This window comes from Lithobates pipiens, unplaced genomic scaffold, assembly GCF_037356315.1.
Source record: "Lithobates pipiens isolate NorthernLeopardFrog02 unplaced genomic scaffold, aLitPip1_a1.2 Scaffold_23, whole genome shotgun sequence".
Taxonomy (NCBI): Eukaryota; Metazoa; Chordata; class Amphibia; order Anura; family Ranidae; genus Lithobates; species Lithobates pipiens.
The window spans coordinates 19,246,547-19,262,609 of record NW_027507785.1 but is presented as its reverse complement, the minus strand read 5'-3'; the positions used below and the strand labels follow the sequence as shown (position 1 = coordinate 19,262,609).

The window sequence follows — 16,063 nt, the reverse complement described above, 5'->3', positions numbered from 1 at the left end:
TTCACTTTAAAGTCAACAAAGAGGACAAGGGGGCACTCTTTACGTCTAGAGGAGAAGAGATTTCATCTCCAAATATGGAAAGGTTTCTTCACAGTAAGAGCTGTGAAAATGTGGAATAGACTCCCTGCAGAGGTGGTTATGGCCAGCTCAGTGGATTGCTTTAAGAAAGGCCTGGATTATTTCCTAAGTGTACGTAATATAACTGGGTACTAAAATTTATAGGTAAAGTTGATCCGGGGAAAATCCGATTGCCTCTCGGGGGATCAGGAAGGAATTTTTTCCCCTGCTTTAGCAAATTGGATCATGCTCTGCTGGGGTTTTTTGCCTTCCTCTGGATCAACTGTGGGTATAGAATTGGGTATATGGGCTGGTATATGTATGTGTGTATGTATGAGTGTATATATATATGTATATATATATGTATGTATGTATATGTGTATATGTATGTATAGTATATTTTATTTTATTTATTTTTATTTTATTTTTTTTGGTTGAACTGGATGGACTTGTGTCTTTTTTCAACCTGACTAACTATGTAACTATGTAACTGTATTGCTCTGGTCACAGTGTATTAGAAAAAAATATTGCAAAAAAAAAGAAGAAAAAAAGATAACAAAAATACATATTTATTATTATTATTATTATTATTATTTTTTTTTTTTTTTTTTTTACATACCGTCACCAGTCAGTGTCCCTGATCACTGCCACACCCTTTATATGATAACGCTGTACTGTTTTACGCTGGTGACAGTATATTTAAAATTTCTTAATTTTCCAAATAATTGTGACACAAAATTACGACTTTAAAAAAACTCGCCATGCCTTTTACTAAATACCTTGGACTGTCTATTTTCCAAGAAATGTAGCAGAATACATTTTGTGAATAAATTTATGAAGAAAGATTTTTTTATTTGCAAAATTCCTTAACAGAAACTAAAGAAAAACATCTTTTTGCTTTCATCAAAATTTTCTGTCGTTTTTGTTTGTTTAGCAAAAAAACAAAGAAAAAAAAATAAAATAAAAAAAAATAAAAAAACACAGGAAAACAGTGGTGATTAAATACCACCAAAAGAAAGCTCTATTTGTGTGACAAAAATATTCTAAACATTTCTTATGGGTACAGTGTTGCATGACTGCATAATTGTTATTCAAAGTGTGCCAGCATTTAAAGCTGGAAAGGGGGTAAAAGTTTCCAGTACTGAAGTGGTTAAAGGTAGAAGGCTCTTTGTTACACATTCTCTGAGAATGCCCAGTACTCAAGGAGTTGTAAACCCTCATGGTTTTTTCACCTTAACCACTTCAGCCCCGGAAGGATTTACCCTCTTCCTGACCAGAGCACTTTTTGTGATTCGGCACTGCGTCGCTTTAACTGACAATTGCGCGGTCATGCGATGTTGCACCCAAACAAAATTGACGTCCTTTTTTCCCCACAAACAGAGCTTTCTTTTGGTGGTATTTGATCACCTCTGCGATTTTTATTTTTTGCACTATAAACCAAAAAAAAAAAAACACATTATTTTTTATTTTTTGCTATAATAAATATCCCCAAAAAAGTATAAAAAAAATTTTTTTCCTCAGTTTAGGCCGATACGTATTCTTCTACATATTTTTGGTAAAAAAAAAATCGCAATAAGCGTTTATTGATTGGTTTGGGCAAAAGTTATAGCGTTTACAAAAAAGGGGATAGATGTGTGGCATTTTTATTAATAATTTTTTTTTTTTACTAGTAATGGCGGCGATCAGCGATTTTGATCGTGGCTGCGACATTATGACAGACACATCGGACAATTTTGACACATTTTTGAGACCATTGTCATTTATACAGCGATCAATGCTATAAAATTGCATTGATTACTGTAAAAATGTCACTGGCAGTGAAGGGGCTAGCAGTGACATGACACTGATCGCTGCTCCCGATGACAGGGAGAAGACGATCAGTGTCCTGTCACTAGGCAGAACGGGGAGATGCCATGTTTACATTGGCATCTCCCCGTTCTTCAGCTCCGTGACACGATCGTGGGTATCCCCGCGGACATAGAGTCCGCGGGTCTGGTGACGGAGCTCGCGGCAGGCATGTGCACGTGCAGCGGGAATTTTAAAGTAACGTACGGGTACGTTACTTTGCCCAGCCGTGCAATTCTGCTGACATTATATATATATATACATATACACACACACACACACACATATATACAGGTGGCAGATGGCAGGGAGGCATTTAAAAATGGACGTACCTGTACGCCAATATGCCTGCCCGTGCCATTCTGCCTACGTACATCGGCGTGCGCCGGTCGGGAACTGATTAAAGAAGTTTTTGAATGGAAATTGATCAGAACCTGGATGCTGCCGTTCAGGTGTTTGTGGTGAGATGATGGTAAGTGACTTGGGTGGCTGATATCTAGGTGGCCGATACGGACAGCTGTAGAAGGCTGACATGTATGGGTCTGTCCCCAGTTCAGAGTTTGTAAAGAGGACGATGATGTAGCTACAGGCCAAAGAGTTAATTGCCCCCTGTGTTTATAAAGCTCTAATGATGTATCTCTACAGGTGCACCTCAAAAAAATTAAATATCATCAAAAAGTTAATGTATTTCAGTAACTCAACTCAAAAAGTGAAACTCATATTAGATTTATTACACACAGGCTGATATATTTCAAGTACCGGTATTTCTTTCTCCGAAAACTAGAATATTGTGAAAACATTCAATATTGTAGACTCATGGGGGGAGATTCACTAAAACTAGTACACTCAAAATCTGGTGCAACTGTTCACGGTAGCTAATCAGCTTCTAACTTCAGCTTGTTCAATTAAGCTTTGGCAATAAAACCTGGAAGCTGATTGGTTTCTAAGCAGAGTTGCACCAGATTTTTTACTCTCCAGTTTTAGTAAATAACCCCCATGGTGTCACACACCAATCAGCTAATTAACTCAAACACCTGTAAAGGTTTCCCGAACCTTTAAATGGTCTCTCAGTCTGGTTTAGTAGGTTACACAATCATGGGGAAGACTGCTGACTTGACACTTGTCCAGAGGACAGTCATTGACTCCCTCCACAAGGAGAGAAAGTCACAAGTCACAGGTCATTGCTGGCTGGTCACAGAGTGCCGTATCCAAGCATATTAATGAAAAGTTGAGTGGAAGGAAACATTTTGGTAGACAAAGGTGCACAAGCAACAGGGATAACTGCAGCCTTGAAAGAATTGTGAAGGAAAATGCCATTCAAGAATTTGAAGGAGATTCACAAGGAGTGGACTACAGCTGGTGTCAAGGCTTCAAGAACCACCACACACAGACGTATCCAGGACATGGGTTATAACTACCTTATCTCATTCCTTGTGTCAAGCCTCTCCTGAACCAAAGACAACGTCAGAAGCGTCTTACCTGGGCTAAGAAGAAAAAGTACTGTACTGTTGCTCAGTGGTCCAAAGTCTTCTTTTTGGATGAAAGTAAATTTTGCATTCCATTTTGAAATCAAGGTCCCAGAGTCGGTAGGAAGAGTGGAGAGGCACAAAATCCAAATCCAAATTGCATGAGGTCCAGTGTGAAGTTTCCATAGTCGACAATGCTTTGAGGAGCCATGTCATCTGCTGGTGTTGGTCCATTGTGTTTTATCAAGTCCAAAGTCAGCACAGCTCTCCACCAAGAAATCCTAGAGCACTTTATGCTTCACTCTGCTGACCAGCTTTATGGAGATTCTGATTCTATTTTCCAGCAGGGCTTGGCACCTGCCCAAACTGCCAAGAGTACCAATGCCTGGTTTAATGATCATGGGATCGTTGTGCGTGATTGCCCAGAAAACTTGCATGACCTAAACCCCATAGAGCAGGGATATGCAATTAGAGGACCTCCAGCTGTTGCAAAACTACAAGTCCCATCATCCCTCTGCCTCTGGGTGTCATGCTTGTGGCTGGCAGAGTCTTGCTATGCCTCATGGGAGTTGTAGTTCTGCAACAGCTGGAGGTCCGCTAATTGCATATCCCTACCATAGAGAATCTGTGGGGTATTGTCAAGAGGTAGATGAGAGACATAAGACCCAACAAAGCAGACAAGTTGAAGGCCACCATCAACGCAACCCGGGCTTCCATAACACCTCAGGGGTGCCACAAGCTGATTGCCTCCATGCCACGCCTCATTGATGCATTCATTCATGCAAAAGGAGCCCCGACCAAGTTTTGAGTGCATACTATACTAAACATGGACAGACTTTTCAGTAAGCCAACATTTCTGTGTTGTAAAAAAAAAAATCTTAATAAATGTGTAATACTCTAATTTTCTTAGATACTGAATTTCGGGGTTTCACTAGCTGTAAGCCATAATCATCAAATTTTAAACAAAGAAATGCTTGAAATGGATCACTCTGTGTGTAATTAATCTATATAATATATGAGTTTCACTTTTTGAATTGAATTACTGAAATAAATTAACTTTTTGATGATATTAAAATTTTTTGAGATGCACCTGAAAAAGAGCACATGGAAATTACACAGCTTAGCTACTTATGGATCGCCTGCCGTCATTATACGGCGGCATTTTGAAGTGGAATATCATTGTTCTGGCAGCAGCTAGCTGCCATAACCCTGGTATCCTCTTCCTCGGCGGGTGGTCAGCTTTTAGATTAAAGTGGTCTCAGTGGCGGTTTCACCACGAGATCACTTTTGTCTGTGGCGGGAGAGGCCCCCCTTCCCGCCGCTTTCCGGTGTTCTCCGCCGTTTACTGGAGCTGGCAGTGGAGTGATTACGTCCTCTACCCTACTTGGCATGAGGCTGAATGAGGGTAAGATGGCCTCCGCTTGACTCCATACAATTGCAGGTCGGAAGCGACGTCAAAATGTCACTGCCCATAGCTCAAAGCCATCCACAATTTTGCCCCCAGCTACATCACTAGCTTAGTCTCTAAATACCAACCCACTCGTTCTCTTCGTTCCTCTCAAGACCTCCTGCTCTCTAGCGCCCTCATCACCTCCTCCCATATCCGCCTCCAGGACTTTTCCAAAGCCTCTCCAATCCTATGGAATGCCCTACCCCAATCTGTCCACCTATTTCCTACTTTATTAGCTTTTAGGCGATCCCTGAAAACCCTTCTCTTCAGAGAAGCCTATCCTACCCACACCCACACCTAACAACTGTATTTTCATTTTCTCAGCTCATCCCCAACAGTTATTACCTTTTTTGTTTCAACTTGACCCTCCCTTCTAGATTGTAAGCTCTAAGGGTCCGTTCACACAGAGGCAACAGGACTTTCAACACGACTTTTGGAGGCAACTTGGACACGACCTGAACACGACTTGGGGCGACTTACAACATGACTTTAAGCCGCCCCAGGCCAGGCGACTTTTGCCGTGGCCAATCAGAGAATGAGCTCTCAAGAGGGAACTCCACGCCAAATTTATGAAAAAAATTTGGCGTGGGTCCCCCCTCCGAGAGCATACCAGGTCCTTAGGTCTGGTATGGATATTAAGGGGAACCCCAATGGCCAGGATTGTCGGGAAGAGGCCCTTGTCCTCATCAACATGGGGACAAGGTGCTTTGGGGTGGGGGGGCCGCGCGGCCCCCCCTTCCCCCAAGGCACCCCCCCATGTTGAGGGCACATGGCCTGGTACGGCTCAGGAGGGGGGGGGGGCGCACGCTCGTCCCCACCCCCTTTCCTGGCCGGTCGGGTAGCGTGCTCGGATAAGGGTCTGGTATGGATCTGGGGGGGACCCCCACGCCTTTTTATCAGCGTAGGGGGTTCCCCTTAATATCCATACCAGACCTAAGGGCCTGGTATGCTCTCGGAGGGGGAACATGGAGTTCGTGGAGGACGTGGAGTTCCCTCTTGAGAGCTTATAATTCTAACAGAGTCGCCTCCGTATAGACGGAGATCCGACTTGGAGGCGACCTCCATTGAAATTAATGGGTACCGGTCGCCTACAAGTTGGATTCAAGTAGTACAGGAACCTTTTCTGAAGTCGGAGCGACTTCAGTAGTGTGCATTAAGACGGCTCTCATTCACTTACATTGATTTTTAAATGTTGTCCGACCTGAGGCGACTAGGGGCGACCTGAAGTCGGATCTGAGTTGCCCCTGTGTGAACGGACCCTTAGTGTACTGTCTACCCTCATGATGTAAAGCGCTGCACAAACTGTTGGTGCTATATAAATCCTGTATAATAATAATAGCTCTTAAAGGGACATTTTTTTTTTCAAACAACTTTTTTTTTTATTGCATTCCAGTGTAAATATGAGATGTGAGGTCTTTTTGACCCCAGATCTCATATTAATGAGGTCCTGTAATGCTTTTTTTCTATTACAAGGGGTGTTTACATTGCTTGTAATAGGAATAAAAATTTACATTTTTTTTTTTAAAGAACAGTGTAAAAATAAAAAATAAAAAGTAAAATTAATAATAATAATTAAAAAAAATAACGTGCCCCATCCCTCTTGGATCGCGTGCAGAAGCAAACACATATGAGAGTAGCGTCCGCATATGAAAGACCTCCTCTGTAACTCTGTAATTTTTTAAACATCGCATATGGAGATTTTTAAGGGTAAAAGTTTGTCGCCATCGCAGGAGCGGATGCAATTTTGAAGTGTGTAATGTTGGGTATCAATTTACTCAGCATAACATCATCTTTCACAATGTAAAAAAAAAAATAGGCTAACTTTACTGTTGTCTTATTTTTGAATTAAAAAAAGTGTATTTTTTCCCAAACAATTGCACTTGTAAGACCACTGCGCAAATATGGTATGACAGCAAGTATTGCAACGACCGCCATTTTATTCTCTAGGGTGTTAGAAAAATAATATATAATGTTTGGGGGTTCTAAGTAATTTTCTAGCAAAAAAACAACAAGTTTGAAAAATAGGCCCGGTCCTTAAATGGTTAAGCTGGCCATACATGGATCAAAATTCAGCTGGTTCAGCAGGAACCAGCCAAGTTTGTATACATCCATTTCTGTTTAAGCACAAAAGAAGTTAACCACACAACTGACTTTTGCCAATCAGGAATGTTGGAAAATTTTCATTCAATCAGTAGTTGCAGCCAATTGACTGCAGCACTGATTGGTGTATTATGACAGAGGAGGAATTCTCGCTGTGCTATTGTATTCTGACTGTGGCGATTCCTCCAATGTCAGAATACACCAATCAGTGTCACAGTAACTTGGATGGGAAGGGCTCAGTATTTTTTTCTGTGGCTGATTGAAAAAAAACAAATCTATGCCCAGACATATACAGTAGCTGTCATTGTCAGCACTAATAATCTTTAATCATGAGTTTGTAAAATAATAACAGTCTATCTGCTCTGCCTTACCCTTTCTTCTCATTTGGTCCTTCATTGAGGAATGATGGGGAATTTGTAAACCCTTTCCTACAAACAAAAAAGGTAGAATTGTCTGAAATAGAGCAATAGAAACAGAGTACATATCTAAGCATAACAAAACATTTTATTAATGTCCCCACTATGCAGATTTGTTGCTCTTTGTATGTCTTGTTTTCCTGTAACTGTAAGAAGATGGGAATATGCAGCATTCTTGTTTGTTAAAAGCACATTCATGGGGCGTGGCTTGCGCTCGGACTTAAATAGACACCTGAGTTGTGAGCTTCGCCAACTAGACTGGCCGGGAAGCGAATATAGGGCTCCATACCAGCGACTACCGGCACAGCGGTATCACGATCGCTCCTCCCGTGCCCCACAAACGAGATGTCCCGCAAAAGGAACCAGGAGAAGAGCCCGAAGCGGCTCAAATCCTTCTCCTTCCAGCCCCACCGCCTGCAAAACAGGGCCCAAGATGGCGCTGCCGGTGGAACAGCGCGGCATGCTTTGGACTATTCTAATATGCCTGGGGCCCATGCACCTAATCAACACCCAGGAATGGTGACCTTCTTCCCCACTGACTCCTCAACGGCAACTTCAGAAGCACAAAGCCCAGCGAAATGGAGGATGAAGCTGGATCTGCAACACCAGGCCGCAGGCGCAGTAAGTACAGGCCTTCATGACATCCCTATTATCTCCTCACTTCAGTCCACAATACCCCAATTCCCAACATCAGGGCAACCGGTATTAGATACCACCATGAAGGACATGCTACTGTCTTTACAATCCTCCCTCATGTCAAACCTATCTACCTTAATTAACTAGTTTTCATTAGAACTGAAACACATGGATAACAGAATGTTGTTTATGGAAAACAAAATGGAGGAATGTACTGAATATACTGAACAGAAGGATGACTCTCTCTGGATCAAAGCAAAGCTTGCGGACCTTGAGGACTGCTCCAGATGCAATAACATTAAGATAAGGGGAATTCCTGAGTCTGTACAGCCCAAAGAACTACATAATTTTGCCAGCACCATGTTCTCAAGTATGCTCCCTGAGTTATCCCCAACAGAGCTCACTATTGACCGCATCCACAGGTTGCCCAAACCCCGACACCTAGAAGCGGAGGTCCCCAGAGATGTCCTTCTGAGGGTGCATTTCTTTCAAGCTAAATAATAGATTTGTCACAATATACTCTTCAATTGAGGAGACAGCTCAAAACAGTCACCAAAGCTATGAATAACCACAAAATCGTGTATAAATGGCGACATCCGTCCACAATTTTAGCCACCTATAATGGTATGCCACATACCATCTCTACCCTGGAAGGAGGCATGAAGCTCTTACATGCTTGGGGAATCATACCTGAGCCCCCTCACAATCTGCCGAACTCCCAAGAAAAACCAAACCCTTTTTCCTTTGGAGTGGGCTGGGAGAAGTTCAAAAACAAGCACCAATGACTTTTGCACCTAAACACTGCTACAAGCGACCATCCCAGACCGGTCTGGTAATGCGCTCGACCATCTACTTGCCGAACTATCCCCCATACACTGGTAAACTGCTCATTGGAGCTAGCCACCACTGACCTACCTGTCTTTTACTTGTTCTTCTTTTGTTCTATTTCTACTTGTTTGTTTTTTCAATTTTATTTTCTCACCTCCCTAATAATAGTGTGCCTTGGTACCTTGGGCAAACGCGAGACGTCAACCTGCAGCTGCCTGTGATCGTCACAACTAACTTGTATTTTATCCTAGTAGAACCTTCCTACTATCGCCTTCTCCGAATCAACCAATCACCCGGATCCTTGAGAACCGAACTTCGTCCAGCGAACTATAAGTTGCACACCTCACTGACACTCTATACCTTTACCCATCATGGGGATCACAATCCTCTCCCTTAACGCAAAAGGACTAAATCACCCAGCGAAACGGGCATCTCTTTGGAAGACAGCGATATCCCACAACTGTGACATTCTGTGCATTCAGGAGACCCATTTTGCACTCAACGCTTCTCCTAAGTGTCAACATCGCCAATTCCCACCCATAATTCAGACCTCTTACCCCAAGAAACAAAGAGGAGGACTGTTTGCTATCAGGAACACTGTCAATTTTCATATGCAACAAAGTATTATAGACCCCGATGGACGGTTCATCTTTCTGGTGTGCACGATTAACAATTTTCCATATACCCTAGTCTCTATTTATGCCCCAAACATTGGACAATTGACCTTCCTCAGAAAGACACTGCGTAAAGCATGCAAATACCAAAAAAAAATCTATTAATATGTGGCGACTTCAATTTAGTCCCGAACAACTCACTGGACTCCACAGCTACATCTAAACGCCATGTTTCTCCGTTGGATAATTTTATTACTGCCAATGATTTATATGATGTGTGGAGTTGTTGTCATGCGAGCGAGAGGGATTTCGCCTTCCTTTCGCCGCGTCAAAACACCTACTCTCGAATAGATTTATTCTTAGCCGATAAATGGTTACTGCAAAAGATATCGAGCTCTACAATTCACACCACCACCTTGTCAGATCACGCCCCCATCGGTCTCACCATATCTACAGACTCACCCCAATCCAACACATATCTGGGGAGTAAACAACTACCTCCTCAACACCCCATGTTATCTGACACCCATTACCCACCAACTAGAAGAATTCTTCTCATTCAACCAAACCTCAGTGTCTGACCCGCTGGTGGTGTGGGATGCTCATTATGCTGTGATAAGAGGTAACCTTAGTCCATCTCCGCTCCTACAGGCAAAAATTTTTACTCTTCGCCATGAGTTAAGGTCCCTCCTCCTTGAAAGGTATGAGAAATCATACAAAGTACTTAAAGCAACCTCCTACACAACAGGTAACGAGGTTGGTAAAGCAATGTCTTTACAAGTCAAAGGATACAGGAACAAAACTAAAATTCCCTTCATACACCACCCCCACGCCAACAAAAAACTTCTCAAACCACACCAAATAGCGAACGCCTTCAGTACATACTATGAAGACTTGTATAACCTCAAAAACGAACCAACTACCAAACAACCTTCCCTTGAAGAGATTCAAGCCTTCCTAGACAAAACAAACCTCCCATCCATTTCTCAACAACAACTCTCCTCTCTGAATGATCCCTTCACGATGAACTTCTAAAAGTAATCAAAAAATTGCCTAACTCCAAATCCCCTGGCCCAGATGGCTTTACTGGGGAATATTACAAACAATTCCAACACGTTTTACCCCCCACCCTATGCCAAGTCTTTAATTCAACAGCCAAATCCGCCACATTTCCGAAGGAAATGCTAAGTGCCATGATAGTAACCCTACCCAAGCCTGGAAAAGAACCAACTTCCCCAAAAAACGTCCGACCGATATCACTCCTTAACACAGACGTCAAAATATACGCAAGACTTATTGCCAATAGACTTGAAAATCTACTCCCCTCCCTTATCTCCCAAGACCAATCTGGATTTACTAAAGGCCACCAAGCCTCAGATGCCACTAGACGAATGATCAACATTCTTCACCACGTAGACACTTCTAAAGTTCCCTCCCTTCTCCTATCCCTAGATGCCGAAAAGGCATTTGATAGGGTCCACTGGGGATACCTTTCAGCAGTACTGCACAAATTTGGCCTTACAGGCCCAATCCACAATGCAATTATGGTCTTGTATTCCAACCCCTCCGCCCAAGTATATTCCACTGATACTCTATCTATACCCTTCCTAATCTCGGTACAAGACAAGGCTGCCCTCTATCCCCACTTATATCTAATCTCATTATGGAACCCCTAGCAGTATCCATCAGGTCTAACAAACAAATCTCTGGAATCTCCCTAGGAGGCATGGAACACAAAATCAATTTATTCGCGGATGATGTGATTCTTATAGTCACGGATCCAGAACAGTCCCTGCCTGAGATTCAATGGACTTTGGCCTGGTTTAGTGACATCTCTTACTATAAAGTTAACGAGAATAATTCTAATATACTAGATCTGTGTTTGGACATACCCACCTGCATCCGTCTTAAGCAACAATTCCCCTACACATGGGCAGATAATAGCATAACATATCTGGGTCTCCAACTAACAAAATCAAACTAACTACCTACCACTCAGAAACAAACTCCAAAACGACCTTTCCAGGCTCGTGTCCGTTGAGTTATCGTGGCTGGGGCAATTGGCAGCATTTAAAATGTTCCATTTGCCACAGATACTTTATCTATTTCGAACCATTCCTATTCCTATACCCCTAAATTTCTTTAAATGATTACAAACAATCCTCTCCACACAGACTGGTGGGAGGTACAGGATATGTAGACTTCCATGACTACTACACAACGGCTATACTAACACAAGCCAAAGAATGGTTCCTACCCCCGCCCCATAATTTGGGGGAAATTAGAATCAACTGCAATCCAAGGTGGCAACCTACCGGATTGGATTCATGCCATATCACTAGGAGCAAAAATTCTCCCCCACATCTCCCTGACATTGGTAGCCACCTACAAGACTTGGTCCAGACTCAAACAATCACCTTTCAAAAATTCACTGCTAGCAACACTACATGTACCTATAGAATCTCTTCAACACTTAATGATATCTACATCTTATCTACCCTGGAAAAAGAAAGGAATCACCCATGTCTCCAATCTGATAGACAATGGCAAGATTAGAAAGTTCCCGGAGATACAGGAAGAATATCAGCTACCAAACTCTGACAAATTCCTATATCTCTGCACCCATCATTGCCTAGAATCACTCAAATATTGGAAATGCACACTTCCCCAAGAGGTCTGGATCTTCTATAGATCCTGATGCTTCCTCGTAAAGGCATATCACTTTTCTATTACTTACTACATCAGAAGACCACATTCACCAAAACTCCACCACTACTCAGATGGGAAGGGGACCTAGGTCAATCCTTCTTGAAAGACAAATGGGAAAAGGCCTGCAAATCTGTATACATAGCTACCTGGTGCTCCTTCCTTTCCTTAAACTGACATACCGCTGGTATATGACACCTGACAGAGTGTGCAAATTCGACAAACACATGAACAATACTTGTTGGAAGAAATGCGGAAATAAAGGAGACCCCCTACCATGGGCGTCCGCAGAACTTTTTTCAAGGGGGGGCATAATTTTAGGGTCACCCATGCGCCGCCCCTTTTCGACAATGTCAGTATCAGATTATCATGGTCAGAGACTGCAGACTTAGTACAATCCCTAGGATAGGTAATGGATAATGGCCAACAGGCCCTCTTACCAGACCCAGCGAAACAACACCAGTGATCCCTCCGGCTGGAAGATCGCTCACGCACCACGGGGGCGACTCTGGTCAGTAGTGTAGCATGTATGTACCCTGGCAGTGACTCAGTCTTTCTCTCTCTGGTGGTGTTGGGCAGCATGGCTCTCTCTGGTGGTGCTGGACAGCATGGGTCTCTCTGGTGGCATGGGGCAGTGTAGTTCTCTCTCTGGTGGCGCTGGGCAGCGTGGCTCTCTCTCTCTGGCTTCTGCCCAGCACAATCCTTGTTCTTTTTCCTGTAGCACCCTCTCCCTCAGCTTTTTTCTCAGGCTACAGTCTCTCAATCTCTCGATCAAGCTGTATCCTCCTCCCTGTGGAAAATGGGGCCACCAATCTTTGGGACTACATGTCCTATGATTCTCTCCTCTCCTAGTCTCTTTTGATTGTCCCTCAGTTATGGCCAATAGGGAATGAACAGAGCGGGCAGGAACAGTTATGGCCAATAGGGAAGGAACAGAGCGGGCAGGAAGCTGGGCGAGGAATCTGGTGAGAGCCGTTGTCTCTTCTCCCTGACAGGAGAAAGGAGGGGCTGACCGGGGTAAACCTGATAGCACCGCTGCCGAGTTCTCTGCTGGACTGAGCACGGAAAAGAGCCTGCAGTCACGCTACACTGATAGGGGGGCTTGGCAGAACCTTGATGGTGTCACCCCACTGGCGGGTTGCACATGGGTGTGGGCTGCCCGCACCCCGATAGGGATGGAACTGTGTTGAATTTAAGATCTCATCCCTGATTCCAGGGGGGGGCACTTGACCCCCCTTGCCCCTACCTGCGGACGCCCATGCCCCCTACACACCTTTTGGAATTGCCCCAAACTCACACAAATTTGGAACAATATCTTCCAATTACTACAGAAAGTTACTCACCTGACCATAGATAAAAGAAACCCTCTTTAGCTCTACTATCACTGGATATAGATTTCTGCCCTACTCAACTGAGGAACATTATAACACATATCCTCCCAGCAGCAAGACTTAATATTTCCAATAAATGTAAAACCATAGACCCGCCTACACTACAAGAAGTAGTTCACAATGTCCACACACACTTCACTCACGAATCAACCCAGAGGCTTAGCGATGATAAAACACAAACTACTCGGACATGGCAACCTTGGATAGACTGGACTGAATCACCAGCCTTTATTAAAAACTTTAACCCATAACATTGACGGTCAAATATAGAAGGTTCTAATACTGTTTATTAGTTTGAATGTTTAAATGTTCCGTTTTCTGAAATCTGCCAGGGGAACGGCAGCCCTACACGGACACAGAATAGTACTCTTTGGGGCCCCAGGGTAGAACTTTCCCTCTTCTTCAATCGCATGTATGATCTGTGACCACGGGCCACCAAGAAAAACTGTTCCAATGTACATAACAATGTTACATATCAATATATAGGTCCTTGTGCTTGTCATACAACTCCTATTCCTACTCCACTAATAGGTAATGTCTTACCAATTTTCGTTAAGATGTATAAGCTCTCTATAATACTGTGAGGTACTGTTTATTTGTTTTTGTACTACCTGAATATACCTTCAATAAAAATCTATTTAGACAAAAAAAAAGCACATTCATATACCTCTAGGTTGGTTTCCTTGCCATTATTGCAAGATTTGTTCAAACAGTTAGCCAAAAGTAAAAAAAGAAAAAAAAAGAAGCAAAATATATAAGAAAACTAACAAGCATTGATGTCTTATCCTCACTAGTTATCAAATTAACAATCAATATTACTGCAGACGTGGAAAGTGCTCTGCATGCCCTGGGCCCCAATTCCAAAGGTATCTATCATTGTTAACCATCCACCTACCACGGCACTGGCAGACCTTTCACCACTGATACTCAAACAGTCTGGCTTTCCATAGACCAGACATCTAGATAGCACTTATACTCCAAAATCCAGAAATCACTAAGACATTATGGAAGACTGACCTGTAGGTGATGACAAGGTTGCTGTAGATGAGTGGGAAAAGCAACATACACAGAAAAAGCTGGATGAAGCCGTTGTCCACTGAAAGTTTCCCCCACCAGGTCTTTGTGAGAAATGTCTGTGAAAATACAATAGACAGGCTATGGTTTTATTGTCTAATGTGGCATGTGTGGTGCCAGAAATCAGACCAATGAGCTGCAGAATAATTATCGATATGGCTACTCTGTAAGCTCAATAAGTTGAATTACCTATCAAACTTAAACTGAATCTGGTAAAAATAAAAAAATAGGCAAGAACTGCTTGAATTACTGTACAATGGGTATCTGGAGGGTGAGGCAGGAGAAGGCTGGACATAATTTGATGTGATTGTAGGTGACTGGAGAGAATGGAGGACACTAGAGAAGACAGAAGTAGACTGGAGAGGACTGGAGGTGGCTGCAAAGTACTGGCGAAGACTGGAGGTGACTTGAGGAGAGTGGAAATGACTGGAGGGGACAGGAGGAAACTGGATAACACTAGAGTAGGCTCGAGGAAACTAGAGAAGACTGGAAATGACTGAAGGGAACAAGAGGAGACTCAAAGAGAATGGGGAGGGGACCAGGAGCAGCCTGGAAAAAAAGAAAACTAGAATAGACAGGAGGAGAGGGGAAAAGACTAGATGTTACAGGAGGAGGAGAGAAGAGACTGAAGGAGAATGAAAGTGATTGGATGAGAATAAAGGAGACTTGAGGGGACTGGGGGAGATGTGAGGGAACTGGAAGAGAATGAAGAAGACTGGTGAAACAGGAGTTGCCTGGAGGAGGCTGAATGAGATTGGGGGTGATGGGGAAAACTGGAGCAGACAGAAAAAGACTAAAGTGTATTGGAGCGGACAACTGAAGATTGGAAAGTACTGGAAGATAGTGGAAGAAACTGGAAGGGAATGGAGGAGGTGGAAAAGACTGGAGGTGACGGAAGATGACTGGAGAGGGCTGGAAGAGAATGAGAGGGGGCATGAGGAGACTCGATGAGACAGGGGGAGACTTGAGGAGACTGGAGTTGAGTGGAAAAGATTGATGGAGTTTGGTCATGACTGGTGAAGACTGGAGGAGACATAATGTGACTGGAATTGTCAAGAGAGGACTGGAATAGACAAGAAAAGACAGAAGACTGGAGAGAACAGGAGGAGACCGGAGGAAATGGAAGGGGGCTGGAGGAGATTGGAGGGGTTTGAGGGAGATTGGAGGGGACAGGAGGTGATTGTAGGAGACTCAATGGGACAAGTGAAAACTGCAAGGAGAAGAAGACAGGAGAAGACTGCAGGGAATGGGATGAGACTGAATGGAGGCAGGAGAAGACTGATGCCGCGTACACATGATCGGAATTCTTGTCGGAAAAAGCTCTGATGGTTTTCCAGACGAAATTCCAACGGAATTACGCTCAAGCTGTCTTGCCTACACACGGTCACACCAAATTCCGATCGTGCAGAATGCAGTGACATACAACACGTACGACGGGACTAGAAAAAGGAAGTTCAATAGCCAGTAGCCAATAGCTTCC

General features: G+C 43.4%; 1 protein-coding gene across 2 annotated transcripts in view; it reads right to left on the bottom strand.

Annotated features, from left to right (window-relative positions):
- Positions 1 to 16,063, bottom strand: part of LOC143927233 (transient receptor potential cation channel subfamily M member 2-like) — a 228,756-nt gene that overhangs the window by 94,364 nt on the left and 118,329 nt on the right. For both annotated transcript variants that reach the window (XM_077451228.1, XM_077451229.1), the window contains exons 16-17: positions 14,527 to 14,642; positions 7,290 to 7,346 (exon numbers count right to left, since the gene is read on the bottom strand). In XM_077451228.1, the coding sequence (XP_077307354.1) occupies positions 7,290 to 7,346; positions 14,527 to 14,642 (173 nt within the window). The remainder of the gene's footprint in view (positions 1 to 7,289; positions 7,347 to 14,526; positions 14,643 to 16,063) is intronic.